Source organism: Poecilia latipinna, unplaced genomic scaffold (genome assembly GCF_001443285.1).
Source record: "Poecilia latipinna isolate Pla-1442-1.1 unplaced genomic scaffold, P_latipinna-1.0 Scaffold70, whole genome shotgun sequence".
Classification (NCBI taxonomy): Eukaryota; Metazoa; Chordata; class Actinopteri; order Cyprinodontiformes; family Poeciliidae; genus Poecilia; species Poecilia latipinna.
The window spans coordinates 295,010-322,254 of NW_015112686.1; the positions used below are offsets into that span (position 1 = coordinate 295,010).

Consider the following 27,245-nt stretch of genomic DNA (forward strand, 5'->3'; position numbering starts at 1 on the left):
TCTGGCTCACCACTGGTGTTAAGCAAAGAAGGCTGTCATTATGCCGTAATGAGGAGATTTACAGAATCGCTTTGCTGAAAAATATGGTAAAATATGGCAGTTTTTTTAGACTTTTGGGACTTTCAAAAAAAACCTTTTTATAAACTTCAGAGGTTTGGTAACGCAGGATGGAATGGCAAACATTTGTAGGTCAGCTAAAGTTTTTAAAATACATGTACACACCATTTTTTATTATTTGTTTATAATGCTAATATCAAAAATTTAAATTATTCTTGATGACAGTGGCAGTAGTGAAAGTACAAATAACTACTGTTGTAACAACTCAGCAAGCAAGAACTTTGTCCTTTTCCTCTTTTTATCTCAGATTAATCTTATATGCCATAACCCTTTCTTTCTTTTTTTTTTAAATTTACATCCACTTTCCCCCACACTGAGTTGCAGCTCAGGGACATATCTGATTTCCATGGATTCCCAGGGTAGCAGCAGCTCTCTTTGAATGAGAGTACGGATGCTGGTGGCTCCCACAATCCCACAAGCATATGGATGCTTTTGGTCTGCCCTTACGCGTCGGGACACAGATTGCTGCATGCAGCGCCCTGTGAGCAGCATCGCAAATCAGTCGTCCGAGCAGCGAGCACCGCTGGTGCGGAGGGAAGGGGTGGGAGATAAACTGGGGAAAAGCTAGGAGAGGGAAGGAGAGGTGAAAAGGAGGGGAGGGGGATCCTTTCAGGCTAAGAGACAGAGTGGAGAGAGGAAGAGTATGAGGGGATGGAGAGATACAGCGGTGGGGGTAGTTACAGAGCGAGTGAATGCGTGCGTGTGTGTGGGTATGCATTCGTGTGTGTGTGTGTGTGAGTGTGTATGCAGGAGAACAAGTATTGCTGCAGTGGAAACAGTGCGAAGAGGACTGCAGTTTCTGATGCTGATGGGAGAGCGGTCGAGGCACATCATCCAGGCACTGTCATTTTAACCCCAAGTGCCTGTTTGGTGAAGGGGTTTGCCCGTTGTGGAGAACAGGATTACGCAATTACGGTAGCGCTGGTAAGGGTGTATTTCAACTCTGTTCTTGGGATTGCAGGAACACTGCGTATGAGGAATCTGTAATAGCTTATTGGCTATAGTAGTGTTGTATTTTCACCCGCAACAAGAAAGTTAGTATTTATATCATTGTGTTTTCCTGATTACACCACGGTGAAACTGTGTATTAGTCTCTGTTTTGTGCTGTTGCAACTTTACTCCAAGCTACATTAATGTCTCCCTATTAAATACTCAGTTACTTGCATCCTAGTCTGTCCTATAAAATGAAGTCATAAGTCATGTCCTCCTTAGTACAGAGCTTTTGTATGGATTTTGGATGAGTTGTGGTTTTTAACAGTGGTACTCAATTATTTTCATTGATCATGCCGTGGTTAGCCTCTGCTGCTAGGTGCACCCCTCTCTCGGAGAGTCTCCTGGAGGCTGCCATGCTGACAGATACCCTGCTTACCTTTTTAGTCTCACCAGCATCTCGAACACTGACAAGGAGCCAGGAAGAACATGCTACTCTTATGAATTCCCAGGACAGATGTGTTGTATCTGTATATCGTAACAAAACAGGAGCCAGCCCCCCCTCTGGTCTTTACCTTTAAAGGCTGAGTAATCCAACGTAAAAAGAGGCTGACAGTTGTGCTGAGGAGTATAAAGAGATGGGTGGGGATTTTATAAAGTGCTGCAGGATGCTCTTTTTTTCCCTGCTGTGCCTCATGGGACATTTAGCTCAGGCAGCACTGAGGTGACTGTACCAAGGACAAAAACCTATCTTTGGGCTGCTTGCACTTCATACTGGTGGCTGCTGACTCTTATGCTTCTGGCTGGAACCTGTCATTAGCATCGTTATGTGTAAGAGGTTCATTTCATCCAAATTCCTCATAACAAATCGACCACAACAAAGTGCGATGGAAATTGTGCTTTGAATACTATCATTCTTAAAAAGTATATCTCTTTAGGTGGGGTTCTTTACTATGCACATATTTCTCTGACACCACATATCCTCATATGACCTGAAGTGAAACCTTGAAATATGATCCACGTTTACTATCTGGGTTTATTACAGCAGTCAACATTTTATGTCTTGAGCAAATGATTTCTGAGGTTTTAGAAATGCAGTTAACAATAAACACTACTATATTAAATACACACAAAAACTGGTATTCTGGTATAAAATTCAGTCGGAATGTAAAAAGTAGCTGCCTGATATTGTGCAAGTCAATAATATCTCACGAAACCACTCTGACTCATTGGAGTATCAAAAGACAATACTTCTGATTGCCTATTTCCTCTACATCAGGCTCCAGTGTCAAACTATATTCAGCAGAAACAGGATAGGAAACCAGGGAGCTTTTGAGCTGTTGCTAAGTGTATTCTGCTGTTTGTGTGTGTGTGGAGGAGTGATACAGCAATGGTGAGTGTTCAGGTGGGTCAAAACATCCACCCATGCATGCATTGTCTGTACCTGTGTGTCCTCACACAGGGTTGAGAGTGGTCAGCGTGTCCTCCTAGAGGCAAATAGCTAAAAGGCAAGTTACACCCACAGGTTTACAATGCATTGGAGAGGCATAAAAGGCAAACAGCCATTCCCACACACTCATACTTGGGGCAAAGTAGAATTTTAAGTTACTTTCACTCTCATATTTCTGGACTGAGGCAGAAACCAGAATAACCAGAGAAAACACATGCATGTTCCAGGAGAACATGCAAAATACACAATGAAAGCTGGTTGGATTGGATCTGAATCCAAAACCTTGCTGCAAGGCACCAGTGGCAACTATTACACCACTATGCAGACCCTTCAAAATATACATAAACAATTCTGTGGTCCATTGCTCACCTGCCCATTGTTGAATGTGGTGACCATAAATACTGGCACCTTGACTGGTCTGTGGCTACAAAGCTCCACTGTTGGACCGAACCACAGTCTAGGTTTTGTCCTCCATGTGTATCAGTGAGACTTAACCTTGCATGGCTGTGTTCTCAATTATTTTCTTGGATCACTTTTTATAGCTAAGTTTTAACCGCAGCTTCAGTTTTGGCCGTGATCTGAGTCAGTTGTCTTGCCATTGTAGTTTAGGTTTTAGCAAACTTCCTAACACTATTTTCCAGCTCCTGACATGTCATCTATGAAGCTCACTGTCTTATATTGCGCCAATTAACTGATGGAAAGATAGCTGTGGTATTATAATTTATTTCCTGATTGGTTTATACCAGTTATTATTTATTTAATCTCCACCAATAGTTGAGTGCTATTGCTGCATGTCTACTTTGATAAGGCCAATAATACAGAGGACTGTGATAATGAGCATGCTCTGATTGTTCTTACTTGCCCATTGTTGAAGGCCTCGGGGTCAATACTGGCACCTTGACCCATGTGTGGCTACTCAGCCAAACATGAAGGAAACTACACTTAGCTGCTCTTTTGGATCTGACCACAGGTCAGCATTTGCTCTCCTTGTGTGTCAGTGAGGTTTGACCACCCATTTCTCTGTCCCCAATTTATCTCTGTTATGTCCGTGGTCCACTTTTTGTAGCTGATGTTCACTGCAGCTTGGGCCATCAAGAGCTGCAGTTTTGTACATGATCTAAGTCAGTACAAATACGAAGCTCACTAACTGGCTTATACTGTGAGATTCACGTCATCTGTCAGTCATTACAATGCTATGCCTGATTGGTGTGTCCCAGTTATTATTTATTTTAACTCCACCAAACAATGTTTATGTTGTGAGCTACTGCTGCATGTTTACTTCTCTAATGCCAATAGCGCAAAGGAGTATGTGATACTGAGCATGCTCTGATCGTTCTTTTTTTTTTTTGTCAGGCTTTAAAACATTTAGACAGGCTCATTAAGTCTGTACCTCAGGCAGCCGCTCCCAGTGGCTCTCACACTAAGAAATACTCTCAGAGTCTCTCATACATAATCAGAAAAATGAGACGAGGCTTTGAAGTTCACCAGTCTCCTTTCCTTTTTCTTGTTTACTCCCTTCCAAGAAGGCAGCAGACGCCCAAATGCTGAAAGTGCTCAAAGAGGAAGAGAGAAAGGAAAGAGGCTTACTGTAATAGTGTAGGCTTCAAATAATTCAAGCAATATTCTGGTAGAGTGGGTGTGCCCTCCTGGGGCTACGTCGCTGCTGTTGTCCAAACTCTTGCAACTTTATTGAAACATTCTCTCTAAGCTTATATTTGTATGCTTTCTAAATGCAAATTATTGCTGAAAAGGATCTTACTTGCATATCTCATTGAACGCCACCAGCTCTTCACCCTGCACTGAGGGCTGAGCCTTCCCAGGCTTGGGCCCTGGCCCATTTGCTGATGGGTCTCTGGCAGACAACAGCAGGGCGCCTCGGTGTTAAACGGTCAGATGCTGTCACAAATCACACACATCCTGCTGTGCTGACAGAGCAGTTTGGCTTCTCTTTAAACTGTGGAGCCAGCTGTCATTGTGGGGTGTTGTGAGATTTTTACCTTCTTGCATTTTCTGTCTGTGTTGCTTTATGGTGGAAATAGAGGTTTGTGACGGTTAAATAGAGTACAAATTAGAACAGGCAACACTAGAGGTTCACGACATTGACTTTTCAGAGACATTTTTGAATTAATTATATTTTTGGATGAATGCAACTTGACAGGTGGTCAAGTCGCGTAGTTGGTGTATTTGTTTTGTTTGCGTACAGGTAGATGTATTCCAGCATTTTAGTAGATAATCTGATGACCTGCAGATTATTTCCTTGCCATCAAATCCTCAAAGAAAGTTCTGTGTTTTGAGATGTGGTATTGGCGGAGAAATTGTTAAGAATTTGCGATTCACTTTTCATGAGAGCCAGCAGAGATCTAACATAAATAAAACTGAGAAGTGCATGCTGTTAGATTCCCCTCCCACTGAAACGAGAGCTTGAGAAATCAGGAAACCTCTTATTCAGAGAGTCTCGCCAACTTGTGATTACATCCACTGGAGAAATATTTTCATATTTCAAAATTTTGTAGCTCCTCTTGTGGGAGTTGTAATTCCAGACCCAGTGTGGCAGCTTCAGCCTCCAGATCTACATTGAAATGCCTGTAAGAAGTCATCTTTCTGAGGCAAAAGACAAAATCGCGTGACAAAAGCATCTGCAACAAGCCCCCGTTGAGACATCGTATTATGCACAAGCAGGTGAATGCGGAACACCTGGAATAATGAAACCTACAAAATAATAATGCATCCGAGCATTAATTGTGCAGTACTGCACAGTAATTATTGGGATTCCATGTAACGTGTGGTGCTAGTATAAATAAGGTCTATCCCTTCATATTTTAGCTCCTAAACTAATTTGAGAGTAAATTATAAATTTGGCCATTACAATGACAGCTTGTTAAATTTCAAACCACCATCTCTTCATTCGTTTTGTCTGCTTTTCCTGCATTTTATTGTTTCAGTGTATACGAAATGAATCTTTGATACTCTGAATACCTACTGGTTTCACCTCAAAATCTAGTGAATAGACTTAAGAGTAGTAAATCTTTTTCCTCATCTCATTCTCCACCTGAAAGGATGGAAGCAAATAGTTCAATATGACAGACTGCTTCTTTAATACACATATTCCTTGAATTATTTCCGTCGCCTGAAAACCATTTTTCACTTACGGCCTCCTTTGCTAAGAATTTTCCCCTCTGAATGTTATTACACATTGCTTATCTGCTGTGGTGCAGGAGACCCTCTGCTCGTGTCACATTTCCTCTACGCAGTTTTACATGCAGATTGGGTCACTGTCTGCGTGACAGAATGATTAATCGGCCTATCGGGAGACAGGGGAAGGGGCCGTGCTGAGGGGGACCAGGGAGGATGTATGGCAACTGGCTGTAAATGATGCCCGAAGTGCCTCGGCTCAGGATTCAAATGCTGGCGCCTCACTCCTCCTTTCCAAGTATCCCTCCTGATAATAGCTGAGTCACAGCCGCGGGTGAGAATGAGCATTGTTTTATCTATGCAAGCAGGTTTGTAAATGAGCCTGTCTGCACCGCCCTTTGGGTCAAGACCCGCAGAGGTGTACGAATGCGAGGCCTTTTTCTCTAATTGTCTTTAGCGAGATGAAGCATAAAATAACTTTCTGACATCCTTATCTCGGCTACTGGCCTCCCATCAGTAGGACATCGCGATGCTCTTGCATTTGTGGACATGGAGGTGTAATTGCCCTGATAGTATCACTGATTGATGGTCAGTTTTCCCCTCAAGGATCTTTATAACGTTTATGTTTATCTGAAAAGCATTTGTGCTCCCCTCCCCCCAGGCTGAACACAGTGTGCTATTTAAAATGTCCAGGCGTGGATGGAAGCATGAGCTGTTTAGCTGACAGAGTTAAAGTTCAGTTGCTGAGTGAGAGTTAGTAAATGTCATCAGAAAGTAAGCCTGTAAAGTTGTCCTACCATGAATTATTTTGTCCTGCTGCAAGTCCACTCTTGACTGAATGTTGCATCTTAATGTATTAGAACGGTATGTGAAGCATTAACCTTTAGGAGAATGCCACTCTAAGAGAGCATGCTCTGTCGGGACCAATGCCCCGTTCACAGAGTTAAAGGAAGTGATTCACGTCAAAATGCCACTAAGCTTTATGAAAGAAAACATGATCATGTAGTGTTCTCCTAGAACTTTTCACGAGGCTGAAGCAGAGAAATATGAGGCTATTTAACCATTACAGTATATAATTAGTGTAGATTGCCCAAAGGCCTGGGTCGTTTCTTTGTTCACTCTTTATTAATCTTTTTTTTTTTTTTTTGATTGTGTATGGTGAATTAAATGTGTACATTTGTCCATATTTGGGTTCATTTTTCTGTTGAAAGACACATTGATGAACCACTTCTGATTTCCTGCTAGAGTCCATAATATTTACTAAGACTCTGTTGGTACTTCAGGTTCAAGAGAAGTTCCCCCATATCAATTATTTTCCACAGTAATTAGCGGTGGGCCTGAGGTGAATTTATTCTTATTCATCATAATCTATGTTGCTGAAAAGCTAAATCTTAATGTCATCTGACTGAATAAATAGTTCCAGTTAACATCCCAGTAGGGATAACAAAAAACTGGGCTTATTTACTTATGGCAGGAGAGTGCTTTCTCCTGACAACTGATCAGCTGATGTGCGGCGTCAAACGGTCTGGTTAAATTTTCTTAACCTTCTCCCCTTGTCACTCTCTCTCTCTCTCTCTCTCTCTCTCTCTCTCTCTCTGTTTATACACATATAATGTAAAATCAGAGCAAAACTATTCACTAAAAGACTATACAATGTTGTTATTGCACACCACGGAAATCACCCATTCTCATATATGCATAAGTGCTAAAGAGTTCCAAATTGTGAAAACATTGAAATGTGTTAGTTAATTGTTGTGTTTTAATCTTCGCAAAGAGGAACTATGCAATCTGGGCTGCTTTCATTGATGTATTTGAGCTGAAGACTTTTTGGTTAACAATGTCTGGTTCTGGCACATCGTTTTGGAACATGAGCTGCGACTCCAGCTTTGCCAAAGCCTTGTCATGTTTTGGCTCTCTGTCATGAAATGATAAAAGAGCTAGTGCTATGTAACCACAGTAGACAACCTTGAAGAAATATGTCTCTGTCATGCACTTAATATTTATTTTACTGAAAAACAACAAAGGATTTTCGTTGCTCTATTTCTTCTCAAGTCATTTGGAAGACAAGCGCTCAAGTGAATATTTTGCTTTTCTACATTAAGCAGTTGTAAATTTGGGTAAGTTCAAGAGAGCTTCGCTGTGATTACCATAGATTCGGATGTTCACAGTTCAGAGCACATCCAACTGAAAATAGTCTCAGAATATATTCAGACTTACTTCAGCGGACTCTCTCATATTTCTGTGGTAAATAGCAAGCACTGCAGCCATCAGTATCCACCCTGTAATCTTATTAAAATTGACTAAAATGACACCATTATGACTGCGGGAGCCCCAAGTCCATTTCAGTTGAGGAGAATTGCCATGAAGTAGCAAGCATTCAGAATCAAAGCCGCACATTATCTCTAATTGAACCAAGTCCAGTTTTTCAGTTCAGCTCTTCCAAAGCAGGAATTTTTCTCACTAAGAGATTCTCTAAAATATTTCCTTCTTTGTTCTGTAGCTGGCTCAGTTCACGTTTTCTTCTTAAATCAAGTTCCCAAGAGATCAGAGGTCAGCTGTGACTCAGTGCTAATAGAGCCAATATTTTTATCTTGTAGCAAACCTTAATGGGTGTTTCTCATAATTCTGAAACGTATAGGTTATGCTTTAAATAGTTCATTGGGATTCAGATGATGAAATCACATAGTATGAAAAATCCAAGTATTAATCATATCACATGCTCAATGAGAATTATCTAAAACTGCTTCAACCTGAATCAAAAAATTTGAAGAAAAGGGATTTCCTAATGCGTAGAACTTTGCAAATATCTGAATTAATGCAAATTTTCTAAGGAAACCAACCCATATTAATGCAACCATAACATCAGTTAGACTTGGAGGAAATGAAGCTGCACAGGATGCACCGCTAGTTCAGCTGGAGGCCAACCACTCAGCCCACCCACACATAACCCGTAATGTCACAGATGGCGGGGGCCTCTGTGGGGACTTGAATTATGTCACTGGGGACATATTATTTAGTTTTCTTTGCATTTTTTAGAACCCATACCACCCAGTGACTAATGGCATCCTAGTAGCTATTTCTGTTGTTCGTCTTCGAACACAACAGCATATTCACAGGGCCTAATATTCGATACTTAATTTGTCGCCCCAATGCTCCTAACCGTTGCCCCGAGGAACAGTCGTGTGACTCTGGTCCCAATTTACTCTTTGAGAGGCCATTTTGAAAGTGATTGGCAAAATGTTTTTAGGCTTTGAACCACATATGAAGTTTGAATGAAAATATGGGTTATGATTTCCACTTGCACAGATCGGCCATCTGCCGACAGCTGCTGCAGACGCAACTGTCTGTGCTGGAGGGAAGCAAATGTGGCTGACTGGGTTTAGATAGTTAATTAATTGCTGTTTGTGGTACTTGTTGTCATCCTGTAAAACAGCTGCATGGCTTTAGCTCCCAATCTTTAGGTTGTTTTGTCTTGGAGCTGACATGGATGCTAATAAGCTCCTGATAAACACCCACTACCCCTCCTCCCCCACATAACCACACTCTTAACAAACTGACTTACGTGCCGCTTGGGTTTTCCTATGAGTGGAAAGTTTGGTTCACTGATCCTATATCACACATGTTTTTATTGTAACATATTTAGATGCTATGTTAAACTATAACATATAACCATTTTTCAGTCAGTTTCTCTCTTCATCAATCCTACCATGTGATTCCATATTTCATTTATAGAACCTGAAAAAGATTTTACATGTCACTCAGATGTGTGATTTCTTTCCCATAAATCAAATTAATTACAAATGATCATATACGTTTATTTTTTTAGCACTATTCTAACTCACAACCCAACCCTGTTGTGTTGCATCAGCCAAACTAAATTACCATAAACAGCAGTTTATCACCATGCAGAAATACAACAGTTTCTATATTTGAAGAGAATTACTCTTATGTAAGGTTTATAATGGCTTCATCAAAAACAAACAAAAGGACAAACAAAAAAGCCCTCTATGTCAGTCTGACGAGGCTCACATTTTGCATTGTTTTGTCACTGGACTTAGCTGATAAATTAAGCATCAGGATAATAACAAAGTTGTCCACAACTGAAATTCATTTGAGCATCACTCCTTCTTTCAATGTGCTCTATCAGAAGTGTGACCAAGAAATCAAAGCAGAAATATGTATCAGTGCTACATTATGGCTAGATATTGGTGGTGTGATATCACTCTCATATGTCCTGCTTCACAAATCCCTTTCCAGGTGAATCATAGTTGAAATTACAGTATGCAGATTATCTCCTATAGATTTCAGATAATACTTTGGCCACGGAGACGTACGGAAATCTTGATCTCAGTTTCTTAGAGTGGGCCTCACATTGTTAGAGTCTGAGTCATTATAATTAGTTAAAATAAAATTGCTTGGCTGCACTTTCTAAAGGAGCCTCAAGCATGAGCTGGCCCTTATCACAAAATCCACTGCTCAGAGTTGGATGGAGATTAAGCAGTTTTATCTTCGAGCAAGCCGGATGTGGTAAACACGCTCGAAAAGTGATTTTACTAGAAACAATACAAGAGACATGATGTTTCTCAAAAAATTAAAAAGTCCCACCTGAAAGAGTACACTTAAAAGAGAAGGATGATTTCCAAAATCTTTACACAGAAAACAATTTCGACTATGTCTATCATCAAGAGACCAAAGATTTTCTCTGTGCTGTTACCCGGCCCCTGTGAAAACAAAAGGTCCCTTTGCTCTAAGACGAAGCACAATGTAAAGAAGCCATTAAAACTTTAGATAAACATTAGAGCCAGTTAACTTGTTCTTTACTGTAAACAATGCATTCTTGTTGTAAAAACCCCATTCTGAGTCCAGGCAATGACACCTAAATCTTAATCTTTAAGTAAGATTTTTCCAAAGCTTCTTCAGCCCCAAACAAATTGTCTGAAAACTGAAAAGTGAAAAGATGCCCACTCGTACAAAGAGAGGTCTGAATGTGATTTAAAGCTGTTCTGGGTTGATGACATGGCCTACCTTAGCTTACACTTCAGCATCCTTGGTTTGTATAACATATGACATGACATAAGCGGATGTGTAGGTTCTCAGTGCAGAAAACCATACAAACCTGGATAGTCTTGTTTGTCATCTGAATGTACGTTAATTTTGTTGCACATGCGTCAGCAGCCTCAGTTTACAGGACTTTATCTATTTTAACCTTGGTTAAAAGATTAATTTAGGAGTAGCGTTTCAAAATCTGACTGGCTTATACAGCTTTCTCTTCCTCTGTGAGTAAGTGCTGACGTTAAAACAGGGCTGATGGAGATCATAAAATGGTTTTGGTCTATGTTCTTTTTGTCCTCTATGGAGGCTGTAGAGGACAGACCCACAGCTGTTAATTAAATTGATACACTTTAATCTGATTGGGGGGACGGGGGACAAACAGAATAAAATAGACATTTCTTCTTTTGTGACCTTTAAACACTGTCATAGCAAAGCATGAAATATAATTCAGGCACAACGGTAGAGATGTATGTTTTTTAAGATAATCTCATTTTGAATATGATAGATTGTTTTGAGTAATTTTCTTCGCCCACACAAAGTTTTATAACTTCTCTGTAGCAGAGTTCCCATTTCAATATATTTACCAAGTAGTTTCATCAGCAGAAAAAAAGTTTTTCCTCCATCTCACATTTTTTTTGAAGATGTATAACCCAGTCCATGGCCCTGAATAATATAAGCTTATCCTTCCTGCTGTTAGCCTCAGTTTGAATAATTGATATGCAGCAATAAATAGAAACGGCATCTCTGGCAGCAACTTGAAAATTGGCACTTGAGAAATGGGAGATTCATCTTTTTCGCAAACCAACATGTTAAAAAATAAAATGAGGAGCCCCAGTCATTTTGTGCTGTGCCTGTCATTTGTCTTTGCTTCCCTTGCAATCATTCACTCAGCACTCTGAAGGTAGGCTGCTTTCAACTGCACTTCATGTTCGGAGATATCGGGAACCACAAAGTGCCCTGTTACAACTGTCGTTTAGGTCTGTGCAGATACTTAACCTATTTCTTGCTTGGCCAAACAGCCAAGCAGGTCAGGTACTCACGGCTTAATATCAGAAACAGTATTACAGAAAACCAAATTAGGTTTCAGTTACAAACAGTTCCTTTTCTCGAGATTCTAGTAATTTATCCCTAGTAATTTTCTATCATAAAAAGTGGGAACAAAAATGTTCATCATTGTATGCCCTGTCCCTTGTGAAAGTTTTCAGGTAAAAGAGCCAAAATGACAAGTTTTGGGAACTTGTAAATTCCCTTTCTTTCACACAGATGTTCATGTTAGTGCCATGCAGGTTTCACTTTCCCCCCTGAGCACTGAGGTGCCTCGTGTCTATAATGAAAAAAACCTATTTAAATTGCATGCAACCACCAGATAATGCAGTTAGGAAAGTTTTCAGGTGTATTTGTGAGTACACTACAATACAGTATGATATATTGTAATGCCCCCCATCTCATTAGGGAAATTTACCCTGTATTCAAAAAAGTCACTTAGCTAACCGGTGAAAGAATATGCACAAAGCAGTAACCAGTTGCATTACTAATCACAGTGCAATGCAGGAATGCAAGCTACACCATCCACATTGCACTTACCTCATTTAGAAGAAAAACTGTGAGCTAAACCATTACTCTAGGATTTGGGTGTGGGTATTGTTTTATCCAGGTACATCTTTTTTGAGGTCCTGTCTGGCGTAAGAAGATGAGTTTGCATGTTGAAGAATCTGCTGAAGTTACAACAATAACAGGCAGAACACCAGCCATTTGTTTATGTAACGCATATCCTAATTTATTTAATATAACTGTACCTGTGTCGCCAAATGTCAAGTCTTTGAAAGTTTAATGCTGATGATTGTGTCTTTTCATGCTGTTTTTCAGGGACTGAGCAGCCTTAGTGATGAAGTTTAACTTGTTCAAGCAAGAAACAACGCCTATGGTCGCAGCAAAACCAACGGGGGCCAGTGACTCGACGGTTACTCCAGCCCCCGTAGGGTTAGTCTCCACTGGAAACGCCACGGAGCCAGTCAACAAGAACGATGCCTTTGATGAGATCAAAAACAAGTTCCTGAATGAAATCGACAAGATCCCACGTGAGTGCCAGGCAAAGCCCAAAACTCTTATTGACGTGGCTCTCAACAATTATTTTGGAATTAGATTTTCTCTTTTGCTGCAGGCATCATCAGTCCTATAATGTCTTTATTTGATATTGATCACTGGCTGCTCTTCCTAATGGCAGGGAAATCTAATTGTCATCCAATGTAATTGCTAACCTTCCACCTCTTACTAAATCTGTGTGGCCTGGGGCATGACATGAAGCAGCCTAAATGATCACTTGGTCAGACTTCAGATTATGTGCTTCTCGTCTTTTGTTTCTGAATGGGGCTGTTCCGTCTTTGAACTGGTCTGTGTGTTCTCCTCAGTGCCATCCTGGGCCATCATTGCCATTGCCGTGGTCGCTGCTTTACTGATTCTAACGTGTTGCTTCTGCATCATCAAGAAATGCTGTTGCAAGAAGAAGAAGAACAAGAAGGGCAAGAAGGGGAAGGGTGACATGGGAATGAAGAACTTAAAAGGCGAGGTATGTTTCACTGATACAGGTTGTGTCACAGCTAGGAAAATCTATATTGTTACTGCATATGAGCCACAAATAACTGACCCATTCATGACCCTATTAGCTAATGTCTGTTGGGTTTAATGTGAGGCGCTGTGGTGGAATAAAGATAAAAAAAGATGAGTCATACGCACGACTTAGCTAATTTATTACACTTTAGTGCAGTAGCACGAACATATTATTTTTCTTCTTAAAGTTATTTAGATTACTGATTAGACATGAACAAAGTTGCATACTGTGTTGATGTCTCTCTAACCCGGTCAAGAATTTTTCACAGATTTTGATTGCACTGTTTGTCAACCATAATTATTTGTTTCATTCTCTCTTTCTTTCTCTGTTATTCAATGTATTTGTCATAAATGTTATTGTTGCTCTTTCTTTCATGTGGGCTTTGGGGTTTGAGTAAAAAAATGACAGGGTCCTTGCCTGCACAGCCTCCTTTATGACTGCCTCTCTTACATTCAATAAAGAGTCATTATCAAAAATTACTAGCTTGCACTAAAAGTTGCCTCAGGACGTAAAAATTCAATTGTGTGCTGATGCGAATTGAACGCGGTAAAAAAAGCAGGTATTATAAAACATAAAAGCACACAGCTGAGCCAATAAGGAGGCTTTTCTATCTGTCATTTTCCTCACTCCCTGCAGAGCAGCTTACTGCATTTGCTGTGATTACCCTTCTTTGGTGTCTGCTGTGAGTTCAATCTCTTCCTTTGTCTCTGCTCTCCTCCTTCCTGCTTTGTGTCTTATATGTGCTCCGTGTATCTTGACTGTGGTGGACTTCTCTGTCTACGGTAGGTCTGACAGCACACGGCACCCCTCTCTGGCTGCTCTGTGTAAGCACAGACCAGGGCAGGGCGGCGGCGGTGCTGGAGGGTGGGGCGGGTGGAAGGGTTGTGCTGGGCTGGGCTGGGCTTGGAGGGGTTGGATTGCAGTGATGATGACAATGATTGCTATGGCTTCCCTAGTTTTTTGCAAGTTTTGGTGCTGCAGGTGCTTGAGGACTCGATGGGAACAATTAAGCTGCTTTGCAGAATCCACTAAACTGTTATGCTGCACCAACTGCCATGTCTTGACAATCCAGAGATTGCAGTTTTGTTTTGCTTTTTTTTTTTTTTTTTTTTTTTTTTTTTTTTTTTTTTTTTTTGCAAAAATAAGTGAAAAAAAATCTCTATATGGTTTGAAGTGAACATGAAACTCATCCTATGGTTAAGCCTTTGAATGTTGAGCGCACTGAGCAACTCACTAGAGATCACTAACATGCATGTGCAAGGGTTAAGCTGGGTATTTGTCAAATATCGGCTGTAACTTTATTGACCTAAAAGCACAAAGCAAGCTTCTGCTAGGACAGAAGTCAATTGCCGAGCACAATCACAACTGGTGTCTCACCAACTATTCCTCTGTATCTTGACTCGGGGATAAAATTCATTCCGTTACCTGGTTGTACAAATAAGCTCCTCGTTTTACGGCAGATGAATAGTCTGCATCTCTTGACAAAGACCAGCATACGCCCTTGCAGTAGGTTACCATTGAATGGCCACAACTTGACTTGAGAGTAACTTTCCTGGATGACCCATGCTGCTGACATACTAGGTGAAAGTCATTGATGCCCCCTCTTCCCTAAAGCCCTTGGGTCTCACTGAAGAGATATGGTGGCCCTGAATGGATGCCTAGATTAGCAATAAATAGAGGCCTGAAACAACTCAGTCCAAAATCAACTGTCTGTTTCCGTGGACAATTTATTTACTAAACCTAAAACTGAGCTCCGATGTTACTCAGCAAAAGGCATTCATCCAGGCACGGTATCTGCATCTCTGAGCTCCTACAGGAAGTATGACAAGAACCAAATCTTATGCATATAGCATGATACCTTCATGGATTTGTACATTATACTTAGGACATATAGGTGGATAAATTTTTGGATCTTACAAAAATTTGTGACTTTTTTTTTAAATACTTATTGCCTCTCAGATTTTTATAAAACATCTACACTTACCATCAGAAATAAACTTGAATCCTGCATTGTGTGGCCTGGCATGCTTGAATGAAAGACATTAGCACAACACAGCCACAGAATCCAACATAAACGGACGCAGGGTGAGAAAGGGAGTGTGTGTGTGTGTGTGTGTGTGTGTATGAGAGAGTGTGCTAAGCATGCTTGAGAGTCTGCATGTAAGCAAAATGTAGGTGTCCTGTGTGTTCAGCTGATTTTCTCCAGCTGAGCAGAAACAGAGCTGAAGTTACCAACTTTGGACCTAAAGAGGAACGATCAAGAATCGGCACACATCTTCAGTTATTACATATGTAGGATTAAAGGGCTACTGTCTCAGCAAGATCTAAAGAAACTCACCCATGCGTTTATCTTCAGTCACATTCATTACTGCAGCAGTCCTTCTGCTGGCTCCCTGTAGCTCAGAGAAGAGACTTTTAAATAATTTTGTTAATTTATCATTCATTGAATGGCTTAGCACCTAAATACAACAACATACAGCTGTTGTTGTATCAACCTTCCGGACCACTCAGGTCATTTGGCTCTGGTCTGCTCTGAATTCCCCGAATCAGAAGCTGACATGGAGAAGTAGCGTTATGTTTTTATGCTCCTCTAATCTGGAACAGACTTCCAGTAAAACTGCAAAACTGCCGAAACACTGAGTGCCTTTAAATCACGACTAAAACCCACCATGTTAGACCCACCTGGGGAACACTGATCAATATATTTTTATACATTTATATATAAATAAATATATGTATTTGTTTCTTGATTTTGATGGTGGCGTGTGGAAAAATGTAACTTTTCTTGCTTGTTTCATAATTGGTTACTGTACTGTGTTTTTATGGTGTAAAGGACTTTGAACTGCGCTGTTGCTGAAATATGCTCTATAAATAAACTTGACTTGACTTGACTTGACTTGTGATAAGTTCTGCATTGAATGTGTTTATTGTTTATTTATGAGTGTGTGTCATGTTCTTCTGGCTTATCAGTGAGTAGTGGAGTCTCTAGTTTCATGAAGACTTTGTCAAAAAGAGTCATACATCAATTTGTCATGACACTATTGTATCATGTGTGCTGAATAAGTTTATTTCTTTAAAATATAGTGAGATTTTTCCACCTGAGTGATGGAGATTCCTGCCAAAGCCATAAGAGTGTAACATTATTGTAGCAAAGATATTCAATACTTGCCTTTCATAACTCTTAATTTGACAAAAGCCTGCTGGTTTAATTTTTTCCCATTGTCAAAAGTTATTGTCCTTGCATAAACCTCATGAAGTGGGACATTTTTACAACCAGAGTCTGACAACTGAAAATTCCCCCATCATAAAGATGCGAGAAAGCTTTGTTACTTTAGAAATCACATTATTTGACACTGTTGATATATAAAAAAAAAGAAAAGGAAAACACAATTTTCAGTCTTTTTCAATTTATTCTTGTAAAAACCAATTAGGCCAGAGATCACTTTGTGTATATTATCATAGCATGTTTGAGGCTCTTGGGATGAAGCATTTGTTTTCCAACTAAGAGATGAAAGTTTATATCCTCAGTACCTCTTTGTGTCAGATCACTGCTCGCTATGTTACACCTTGCTCTTTGTTTTGCAATTTATTATATTCAGCAACTCTCAAAATTGTAGCATACGGCATAGTCTGTTAAAATGACGTGTGATATATATAAAAGTAAAAGTCTGATAAATCATTTCAAAACTATTTCCTCATAAAATTGGCACAATTACGTACTGTACAATTAAAGTGAAAACCAAACACCTTTATTTCAGAACAAAAGGAAATATATATATATATATATATATATATATATATATATATATATATATATATATATATATATAAAACCATTCTTGGGCCCAGTTATACAGTAGTAAAGGTGAAGCTACTGGCATCACACAACACAGTCTGTTGATTGGAAGACAGAAAAACATCACTGTTTGTGACAACAAGCTTGAAACATGCTAGCGCATCACGTTTGTTGTTACCCTAGTATGATGCAATTTGGGTTTAACCCCACCTGCCCAATAAGAATCCAACTGGTGGTGGAAATACTCTTCCTAATGCGCCGGACCGTAAAATAGGATATCGAGCCTCACTGACCCGTGCTGTACTGCCCAGTGGAAACGACGCACATGTGTGAAAGGATTGGATTAGTTTTCTGTCTATAGACCAGAGATTAAGCAAAATGTTAAGTCCAAAAGTGAACGCAAATCATTGGTTTGAAATCGGTACAAAATACATCATTGACAACTGTTTAATACACGTCATTTGATCTCACAAAAAAGCGGATACAGAAGGAAATAACTTTTATCAGTTTGGAAATATAAAGTAAATGTCTCACCTTTAGCTTGACTCTGTTTGGATGCTAGTTTGTGCTTGTTGGGTGCCTGATTATGTGTATTTAGCACCGATAGGTGCTTATTAAATGACTTATGGCATATTTATCCATATATATCAACACAGTGTATGAATGTGTTATGGTATGGGTTTCAGTATATCCAAACCAGCATTAGTACTCACTGCTACTATAGAAGGTTAAGTAAATTTGATGCAACATGATCAATTTTTTATAAGAGTCTCAAAACTATTGTACAGTGTTAAATCGCTGTATTATTCACTTTTGGTCCTCCCCTTCTATGATGTGTTATAGATCTGTGAAACATCAGCCATGGGTTGTAATGAGTAGTCTTATGTCAAAATCATTGTGTAGATGAGGAAAAGTTCCTGTTTCATATTTAACATTCTTCTAACACACATGAAAAACCAAAAACAGCAAATGGTGTCACCCAGGAAATAGTGAAATCAAGTCAGGTTGCAACCGTGGTCATTGATGAACAGTTTGCACTTGTAACACTGGGGTAAGTCGAAGGTAGGTGCTGTGACTAACCTGACTGCTGTGCTGACATGTAAGGTTTAATGTTCTGCTCAGCCACCCTCTCACTGCCATCCTCTCACACTCTCCTTTGTCGCCTGTCCAACTTCTATCATTGCAGAAACCCCAGGATGACGACGATGAAGAAGATGATGTTGAGCCAGGCCTAACTGGAGATGAGAAGGAGGAAGAGGTGAAGGAGAAGGAAAAGCTCGGGAAGCTGCAGTACTCCATTGATTATGATTTCCAAGAAAACAAGGCAAGAGTACTACTGATTTTTTTTTTTTTTTTTTTTTACAGATTACCCACACTACATTGCAAAAGTACTAATAACCTTTGAACCTTTCTACATTTTGTTTTATTACAACTACATAGCTGTATTAATTTTTGCTTTCCATGTGACACATCAACATACAACTCTATTTATTGCATTATTGTGAAGTTGAAGGAAATAATAGATTTTTAATAATATTTTTACAAATAAAAACCTGATGTATGACTTGAGACCATCTTCCAGAAGGACAACCCAAAACCTACACTATATATTTCGCTTTTGGTTGATCAAAAAAATATTCTTTCCACTGTTTAAATGACATTATGTTACTCTCCTCAGCTAACAATAGGAATTCTACAAGCAGCTGACCTCATCTCTATGGACAGTGGAGGCACTTCAGACCCCTATGTCAGAGTCTTCGTCCTGCCTGACAAGAAGAAAAAGTTTGACACAAAAGTACATAAGAAAACCCTCAACCCAGTCTTCAATGAGACATTCATTTTTAAGGTAAGCTTAAAGCGACTGGTGGCCGCCCGTCATTCATCATCACTCATTTCCTGCTCATGAACCAAGCACCTCTGCTTACGTGATTGGTAAACATGTCTAGTTGAAAATAGATGAAGTTAACTTCCCTTTCTTCCTTGTCCTGGAGCAAGATATTTGGATTCTGTCTTATCCTACACTTTGACTCCCCCCCGCAGTGATAAAAAGAAGCAGACATATTGAATGTGTCTTACAAAGGAGAGTCTGAAGGGGAATAAAGGAGGGGCCCACCTCTGGTGCACCTTGTCTGCTGACAGCTCCATACAAAATAATTCAACTGTTTTAGTAGCTTGTCAAAGTCAGACAGTCCTACTGAGGCAGCTTGCATAAAGCTAAATACATTTAATCAGTCAAAAGGTCAGATTCATGTATAATTTATTGTGTACCGAAAAAGCTACACTTAGCTACGTAAAAATGAACTGCATTAAGTTGATGCTTTTATCTAATCGACATGACTGAAAATGTGAATAGTGAAGAGAAAACAAATATACAAACTATTGGCTTATTGGTGTAGAGTTTTGCAGAGTGAACATGAGCTGGATTTAATAAGGGCGTTAGAGGAGGAAGTGTTATTAAAAATGCATCCCATGAAACGTAGAGGGAGGAACACGCCGTTCTGACAGATGTCCTCAGCTATTTCGATGACTAAAGTTAGACTTGCTGGTCATTTTCAGATACCATTCACTGAAATGGGAGGGAAGACTCTGGTGATGGCGGTCTACGACTTTGACCGCTTCTCCAAACACGACATCATTGGAGAGATTAAGATACCCATGAATACTCTGGACCTTGCAAAACCAATCGAAGAGTGGAGAGACCTCGACAGCGCTGATCAAGAAGAGGTAAGGTCTGCTCTGTCCATACTCTAGCAATGAACTTACTGTAATTTTTTTACTCCCAATTTTGAATACACAAGTACTGCTCACAAAATGAGAGTATTATAAAGATGTTACATATTGTGTAACACCAGCAACTGCCTTGAGAAGACTGTCAAGCAAATTATGCATTAAATCTAAATAACATATGACCTTTACGTTCTCAAATAAGTGACAAAAACATTGCAATTTCAGAATTTCGTTTCTAGGACATTCTGATTTTTATTTTCAGGGTGGAATTATACAGTACACGATGAGCTGCATAAGTTCAAATTTATTGTAGATTTCATGCTATCCACAAACTTATAGACTAATACTGTATAACATCAACATTAGTGAAATACTTGTACTTGGAGTCATTGACCTGCAGGAACATGCAACTATGCCCAAATTTCAACCATCCAGTTTTTACTTTGTGGTGAAGTTAAACAACTTGGGGATTGTTCCTTTCCATTATTTTTCCCCCTATTGTGAGCTGTGTGCCAGTATCACTGGCAGCAACATGAAGCTTACATGGTTACTTAACCATGTGCAAAGTTCTTAGGTTCAAAAACCTCATTTTAACTCCTCCAAAAATGATCCTTTCCATTCTGGCTAAATCTGTTTCTCAACTCTTCTTATTTGGTTTAACCAAATAGGAAGCTGTAACATATTTCTTGAAGGTGTTTTCAAAGGACAAGGCACATTTTTATTGGGTGACAGCCTCTAATTTCATGCTGATATAGAACTCACTTCCCTGTCGGACCTTGACTCTGTTGTTCTAGTCTATGACAGGCTTAAGTCTTGGTGGATCTTAAGTTATTCCTAAACATCCCGACTAATATCTGGCTATTAGAACTGACAGTTTGGGCCAGTTTAATTAAATATGAGTGTGATATTTTTCCAATATTTGAACTTTTAGTTTTGAGTTGGTCTTCATTAGAAAAGATGTGAACGCAATTCAAACTTGTGCATGAAATTTAGACTTTAAAATTAAATTATTTTTTTCCTGGGTGGAATGGTGACACAATATTGCACTCAAAATGAACAACTTATGGTCAAGCTTTATGACAATCATGCTAATTATGAATGTCTGTAAGCTTCTGATGAGGTTCTATGAAGTAGATGGGATTTCTTAGAAATATTACTTGCCATTTTTTTACATTGTTTATAAACTGTGATTTGCTGTTTAGACTTAAAGAAAGCACAACACAGATTCTCTTCTGTAATTGAGGCAAAAAGTCTGTTATGCTACACTGCTCACTGAGTAACTGTGCAGCTTGTTACGTGGAGCTGTCACTGTGATGCTGCACTCTATGGAAATATGAGGAAACCACTTTAATCCAAGAAACTGTTCCCCCAGAAACATCTTAAAATGAAACATTTTCTCTACAGCAATTTCAGTCTAAAGAAGCAAAACCAAACTGCATGTCTTTGAAAGAAAAAAAAAAACGCTAGGTCTTTATATGTTGTAGGTGAACCTCTTTGTCTAATTTATCACTTTATCTTCCTTAACGTTCTGCTTTCTTTGCTCCTTCTCACAGCCAGAGAAGCTTGGTGATATTTGCATCTCTTTACGTTACGTCCCGACTGCTGGCAAACTCACCATCTGCATCTTGGAGGCTAAGAACCTAAAGAAAATGGATGTGGGAGGACTGTCAGGTGGGCTAGTTTATATAAACACAGCTGTGCCGTAGATGTTCAGTTTTGCTTCACACTTGACCCCATATCACGGCATAGTCCTGAGTAAAAAGGACCTTTTCCTTGCTCTGAGACTGCAGAATGCTAAAGAACGTGACTTCAAGCCCAGCCATCAATTTTGTGCCGCTCTGCTCACGTGCTGTCGCTGCAGTGCTCACCCATTCTTCACTCTGTCTTGCATTAGAAGTGGCTCCATCTGTTGGCATAATAGAATACTGCAACCCAGATTTGCATTTAGCACAGAGGTTCCTCGTCCTCGTGTCATGATTCAGTCCTGTGTCTGTTTTGTCAGATCCCTACGTAAAAATTAACCTGCTGCAAAATGGGAAGAGGCTGAAGAAGAAGAAGACGACAGTAAAGAAGAATACTTTGAATCCTTACTACAACGAGTCCTTCAGCTTTGAGATTCCTCTTGAGCAAATGCAGGTATGGATATGGAGCATGTTTTAATTATTTTTTTTTTTTTAGTTCTTTTCAGAAATGTAAATAGTGCTTCATTTAATATTATAGAGAGACGTTCCAGTATGAAGGAAAAAAAAGTTGTTCAAGGAAGCTACTTTAAAGTTGAAATACATAGATATTGTTTCATAACTTAACAGTTTCTCCATAACTTTTTTTCGGACCTGTGTGGTGTGCTCCCTCGTCTTCACGACGCTGTTTGTGGTGATGCCGTAAAAATTATGACGAGAGAAACACAAAACTCTGGGATAGCACCACAAAAAATTAAACCAGCGCCACATTTCCAGTCCTGACGATCCTTTAACCTTCTCTGTACTCTGAACCAGGTTGTAATGCTCTCCCCCTGTTTCCTCAGAAAATCCAAGCCGTCATCACAGTGCTAGATTATGACAAGATCGGCAAGAACGATGCCATCGGGAAGATTTGGGTGGGAAGCAAGTCCACGGGGGCTGGGCTGAAACACTGGTCCGACATGCTGGCCAACCCCCGCCGCCCGATTGCCCAGTGGCATCCGCTGCAGCCCGAAGAAGAGGTGGATGCCGCCCTAGCAGCGCTGACTGCCAAGAAGTAAAATTAAGAGAGAGAAGAAGAAAAAAAAACTCCCACCACCCGCCCCTACACTTTCCTACCTTTGCATATCCAGTTGTTTCACTCAAGTCCCACATATCAATGTATATTCCAGAAGAACACCCAAATCTGCTCCCTCCAGCACATTCTGTCCCACAGCCGTCATTTAAAAAGATCCATAGAAACTATTTGACATGATGGGAAATGTAGTTTAAAAAAAATCATATTATATAAAATCATGTCACTAAGAAAAGAAGACAAGTTGCAGGATGGACAGATACTCAGTCATTTTTGTTTTAGATCTATTTTTATATCGGAGTTGTGGTTCCATTATTAAGCTTACAGAGTATACTATAAGAGGAGTGTTATTTGGGAATTTAGAGGGATGACACGTACATTCATTCATATCCTACTTCTCACCCTTTTTCCCTTTAGTGACAAAGTTTGCTTAGGATAGTGCTTAACAATAAAATGCTTTATACTGCCATATGATAGAGAAACAACACAAGCAGGTCCATTCCGTAGGTGTTTTGTGCACCATATCCCACACCTGCCAGTTATCATCCTAGATGATTCTGTTAGTTGGAAGTACATTCCTAGATTTGGGTAGCAAAGTAGGGATTAGATCCGGTTGCCCACAGACACTGCCTTTTTGGATTAGTTACCCTTCTGCCCATCGTCTCAGGAGAACTGAGAGGAAAAACTCCATGCCTTTTTTTTCTAAACGGGTTCTTATTGTTAGCAGTTATACAGCGTGATGAGAAAAAAAATATGTTACACTAAAATTGTAAGAATTCTGCTGTCTTTAGGCTTTTGACTGAAGTTAGTTAAACCACCATTTATTGAGTTATATGGAGGGTATGACAGATAATTTGCAAAAAAAAAGTGTGCTTGTGTATTTTAAATTGTGTTAAAAAAAAAACAAAAGCAACGTGTGTCATCCGTACTACAAAAAAGTTTGGAAATACCAGAAAGAGAGACTGATCCCAACCACAGCTGACATTATATTTACAAGGTGTCGATTACTGCCTACAGCCCTCGACGTTCCCCTCCCGACATCTCTGATTCTGTATATCACTTGTTCAGTGTTCCTGCCATTAGTCATGGACTTGACACGAGGGTTTTTACTTCAAAGGAATCCCTATAACCGTCTTACAGTCATAAAGGAGACAAGCCTTCCAAGTAACAAAATAAGCAATTTTCAACTACCAGGGACGCCTTCCAGTTAGAGGTGTTGTTCTCTTCCTTTCCTCTTTTTCTTTTTGTTCGGCTTTTTTTCCCTTCTACTTAAGAATTGATTTTAACTTCAAACACTTTTATTCCTTAAGCACTTTAATTCCTAACGTTTTTTGTACATACGCTCAGAAGTCAGAGCTTTAACAATTTAGGGAGTTTCATTTTGTTGCTTTTGCTTCTGCTTACTTTGGCCTCAGCTTATGTATGTGTGTATGTGCGTGTGTGTTTGTGTGCGTGTAGGTGTGTGTGTGTGTGTGTGTGTTTTGAATTGTTTGGACTACAATTATTTCACTTAATTGCAAAAAGTCTGGAAGAAATCGCACTGATCCATGTGTATTTTATGCACAGCTTACCAAACTGTCGATTGTGAATTGCACTAGCAAGTATTGTTCTGTCCTGACGCTGTTCTTAGGCGTGTGTTTTTCTTTTCCTGAGTGATATAGCGTGATGAAATCCATCATTTCTGTGGCACACACAGACGAGTCTTGTCTTGTGAATGGAAGGGAAAAGAAACACATTGAGTTCAATGCTGCTTTGTGGTCTCTTCCCAGAATGAAACAGTGCAGCATAGAGAGCCAAAGTCGGGTCCAGGTAACTGGAACTGATTTTTCTGACTAATTTCGACCTTTTCACACATAATAACATCTCTCAAAATGTGATTTCAGCTAGTCTGCTCAGGTGGACAACTTCACTTAGACTGAATAATCAATGTGATGTCAAATTATCAACTTTATATATGAACTATAAATGTTTTAAAAAAGCTGCTATTGAGCTGTAATGGCCACATTTTCGACTGACATCTTTCAGCCAATGACACTGAAATGACACTTCAGGAAACGCTCTCTACACATTCACCTATCACGCAGCTATTTCCTCTTCCAATTTAAAAATGTGTTTCTGCAAAAACAACAAAAATATTCGCCGTAACAAAAAAGGAAAATTGCATCATTCATGATCTTATTGATAAAGAAACATATTTACAATTGTTGGCTGTTACAAATATCACTGGGACCATTTGGCTCTTTATATTTGTACGTTTAGATTCTGACAGACATTTTTTGAGTGAAAACTTGGGCTTGCAACAGACAACACACTACTAGAGCTCATCACCCGTGAATAAAGTCAGTTAAAAGTTTATTAGGTTTTGTGAGCATTTGGAGCCCACTATGCTTTTTCACAAGAAAACTTCCAGTTAGCTTTCTGTATAGCAAATGCAGGTACAAACATTTGACAGCATTTTTTTGGGGGTTGAAATTTATGTTTTTTTCATTCTTTTTAATTGTTTTCTTTTTAATATTTATATAGATAACAATCAAAACTAAATTTCTGTTTGTCATCTTGCACAATTCTTTGTTTTTAAAGCAACACTAAAGAAAAAGGCAACATGGAAGCAATCAAGCAACTCATTGGTGTGTAGTTTTGCCTATATACATAGTTCATACACGTTGATACTGCATGTTTATAAGAACTACTGTACATAAGAGCATGTTTTAGAGACGACGCAAAAATAACTTGTGTACGTTAAATGGGTGTCATTTGCCATTTTAATAACATAGCAAACTGAAACAAAAAAAAATGCACTGTATATTTTCTAAATAGAACAAAGTGTGTATTTATTTTCCATGAGGGTCATTGGAGAGAATGTCATGCAAATATTAGAGTACTATTACAAATAGGAATCTTTCCACGCCTGAAAACTCTTAAGCAAGTGTGTCGTCCAGTGCTGTGTGTGAGTTCATGTAGGAAGAAAAATGTAGCCGCATGCTTGCTATGTAAATTCCTTGTGCTCAGTTTTTTTTTTTTTGCACTATTTATTTGCCATTTATTTCATTACTGTACCTTTTGAAAATATTAGCGATTGTTAATTATGCTACAGTTTCTATTTTTTTTAATTAGAAAGTTGTTACATTTTATTTCAACCAGGGGATCTCCAAGTCTGCAGGACTGTTTCTTTCTCTCTTATTTTTAAGTAAGTAATGCAGATTAAACTTGATGCTATTCTGGAATAGCTCATTTGGAAAAACAATGTATTAAATTGATTCTAGGAGTGATTTATGCCAGCACTAGCCAAGACTAAAGTCATACGGACCATATCCTATCTTAGGCGGGATTTCCAGGGCCAAACTGTGAATAAGCCCTTTTCCACTGAACACAAATGACTTGGAATCCTCTCTCTCTCTCTCTCTCTCTCTCTTTCTCTTTTTCTCTGTCTCTCTTTATTACTATCATTTTTAATCAGAAGATTATTTTCCCTCTTTCTGTTTGACTGACCTGATACATGTTGCAGATTGTGTCTCTTTTACTCTGTTACTATACAATGGGTGTACTTGTAAACAAAATAAATTAATAAGATGAAAACAACTAAAAGCCATAAAACTCAAGCACTAACTCTTTAGAGCTCTGCTGAACAGCTAGAGTTTATTTGGGAGGGAACGAAAAAATCTGACGTCTTCATTTTTCCATGAATAATGTTCCTTCTCGCATTCCTTTTTCTAAAGTCTTTGTTCAACCAGAGGGAGAAAACCATTCTACTGTCTGTGTGAGCGTGGAGAACAGCTGCCAATTCAGGAGAGCAAGTGTTTTTTTGGTTTTTTTGGTTTGTTTGTTTTGTTTTGAGAGGCTGGTGTCATCGTTACAGGATTGTGTTTGGTCATATTTGATTAGCATAAATAGATAATATTTACAATATATTATGACATTGAATTCTGAGTAATAAGGGTAAAACTATATGTGTGGGAGTGTGTTCTATTTTAGGGCTGAGTGCAATTTGTGACGCAAACTGGGTCAAGCTGCTAGTTTCTGTTCTCCCAGTTTGAGAAAAAGAACTTACACAATCAAATAATAATAATAATAATAATAATAATAATAATAATAATAATAATAATAATAATAATAATAATAATAATAATAATAATAGTGAACCTTTGCATTATTTTAGAGGCTATTAGCAACAGTTTTTGCTCTTTTTTAATCAACTGCTCAGTAAGAATGAATAAACTGAAAGAAAAAAATTAAAACCTAAAATTTAAGGCTGTATCCCTCCCACAGAACTATGCATATGTTTATTTTTCAGACTTGTGTCTACAACTCTACAACTTGCTTTCTTGCCCTGAGTTACATAAATGACAACCTCACACATCTGCATATGCTGATGTTGCTCAATGAGAAAAGCTTACAGGTTTATAAAATGGCTGTTGGTGTGTGAAACCATGTCCACAAAACAATTAGCAATAAACCTTTTTTTTTTTTTTAACCTGAGACATTAAACATGTTTATTTCAGGAATTTTAACATTACAGGATACAAATTATGTTCAGTCTTTTACAGTAAAGCCAAATAGATTTAAAACAATAGTCTTACCTCATACTTTTTCAGAGAACGTTTAAAAAGAAGGAGAAGAAAGTAAAAATGTAATAAAAATGTTTTACACTTTAACTGAAACGTAATCTGGAACATTTAAGG

General features: G+C 39.0%; 1 protein-coding gene across 5 annotated transcripts in view; it reads left to right on the forward strand.

The window, feature by feature from the left end:
• LOC106934796 (synaptotagmin-2-like) overlaps window positions 1–23,428 on the forward strand; it is a 61,667-nt gene extending 38,239 nt beyond the window's left edge. For 3 of the 5 annotated variants that reach the window (XM_015014935.1, XM_015014928.1, XM_015014939.1), the window contains 8 exons: window positions 12,548–12,759; window positions 13,090–13,247; window positions 18,272–18,409; window positions 18,764–18,931; window positions 19,642–19,809; window positions 21,366–21,483; window positions 21,815–21,948; window positions 22,337–23,428. In XM_015014935.1, coding sequence (XP_014870421.1) covers window positions 12,567–12,759; window positions 13,090–13,247; window positions 18,272–18,409; window positions 18,764–18,931; window positions 19,642–19,809; window positions 21,366–21,483; window positions 21,815–21,948; window positions 22,337–22,552 — 1,293 coding nt within the window. In that variant the 5' untranslated portion in view covers window positions 12,548–12,566 and the 3' untranslated portion in view covers window positions 22,553–23,428. Of the gene's footprint in view, window positions 1–720; window positions 1,042–12,547; window positions 12,760–13,089; window positions 13,248–18,271; window positions 18,410–18,763; window positions 18,932–19,641; window positions 19,810–21,365; window positions 21,484–21,814; window positions 21,949–22,336 lie in introns of those variants that run through there. The other 2 variants (XM_015014947.1, XM_015014955.1) reach the window with 2 other exon arrangements.
• Window positions 23,429–27,245: the final 3,817 nt, after the last annotated feature.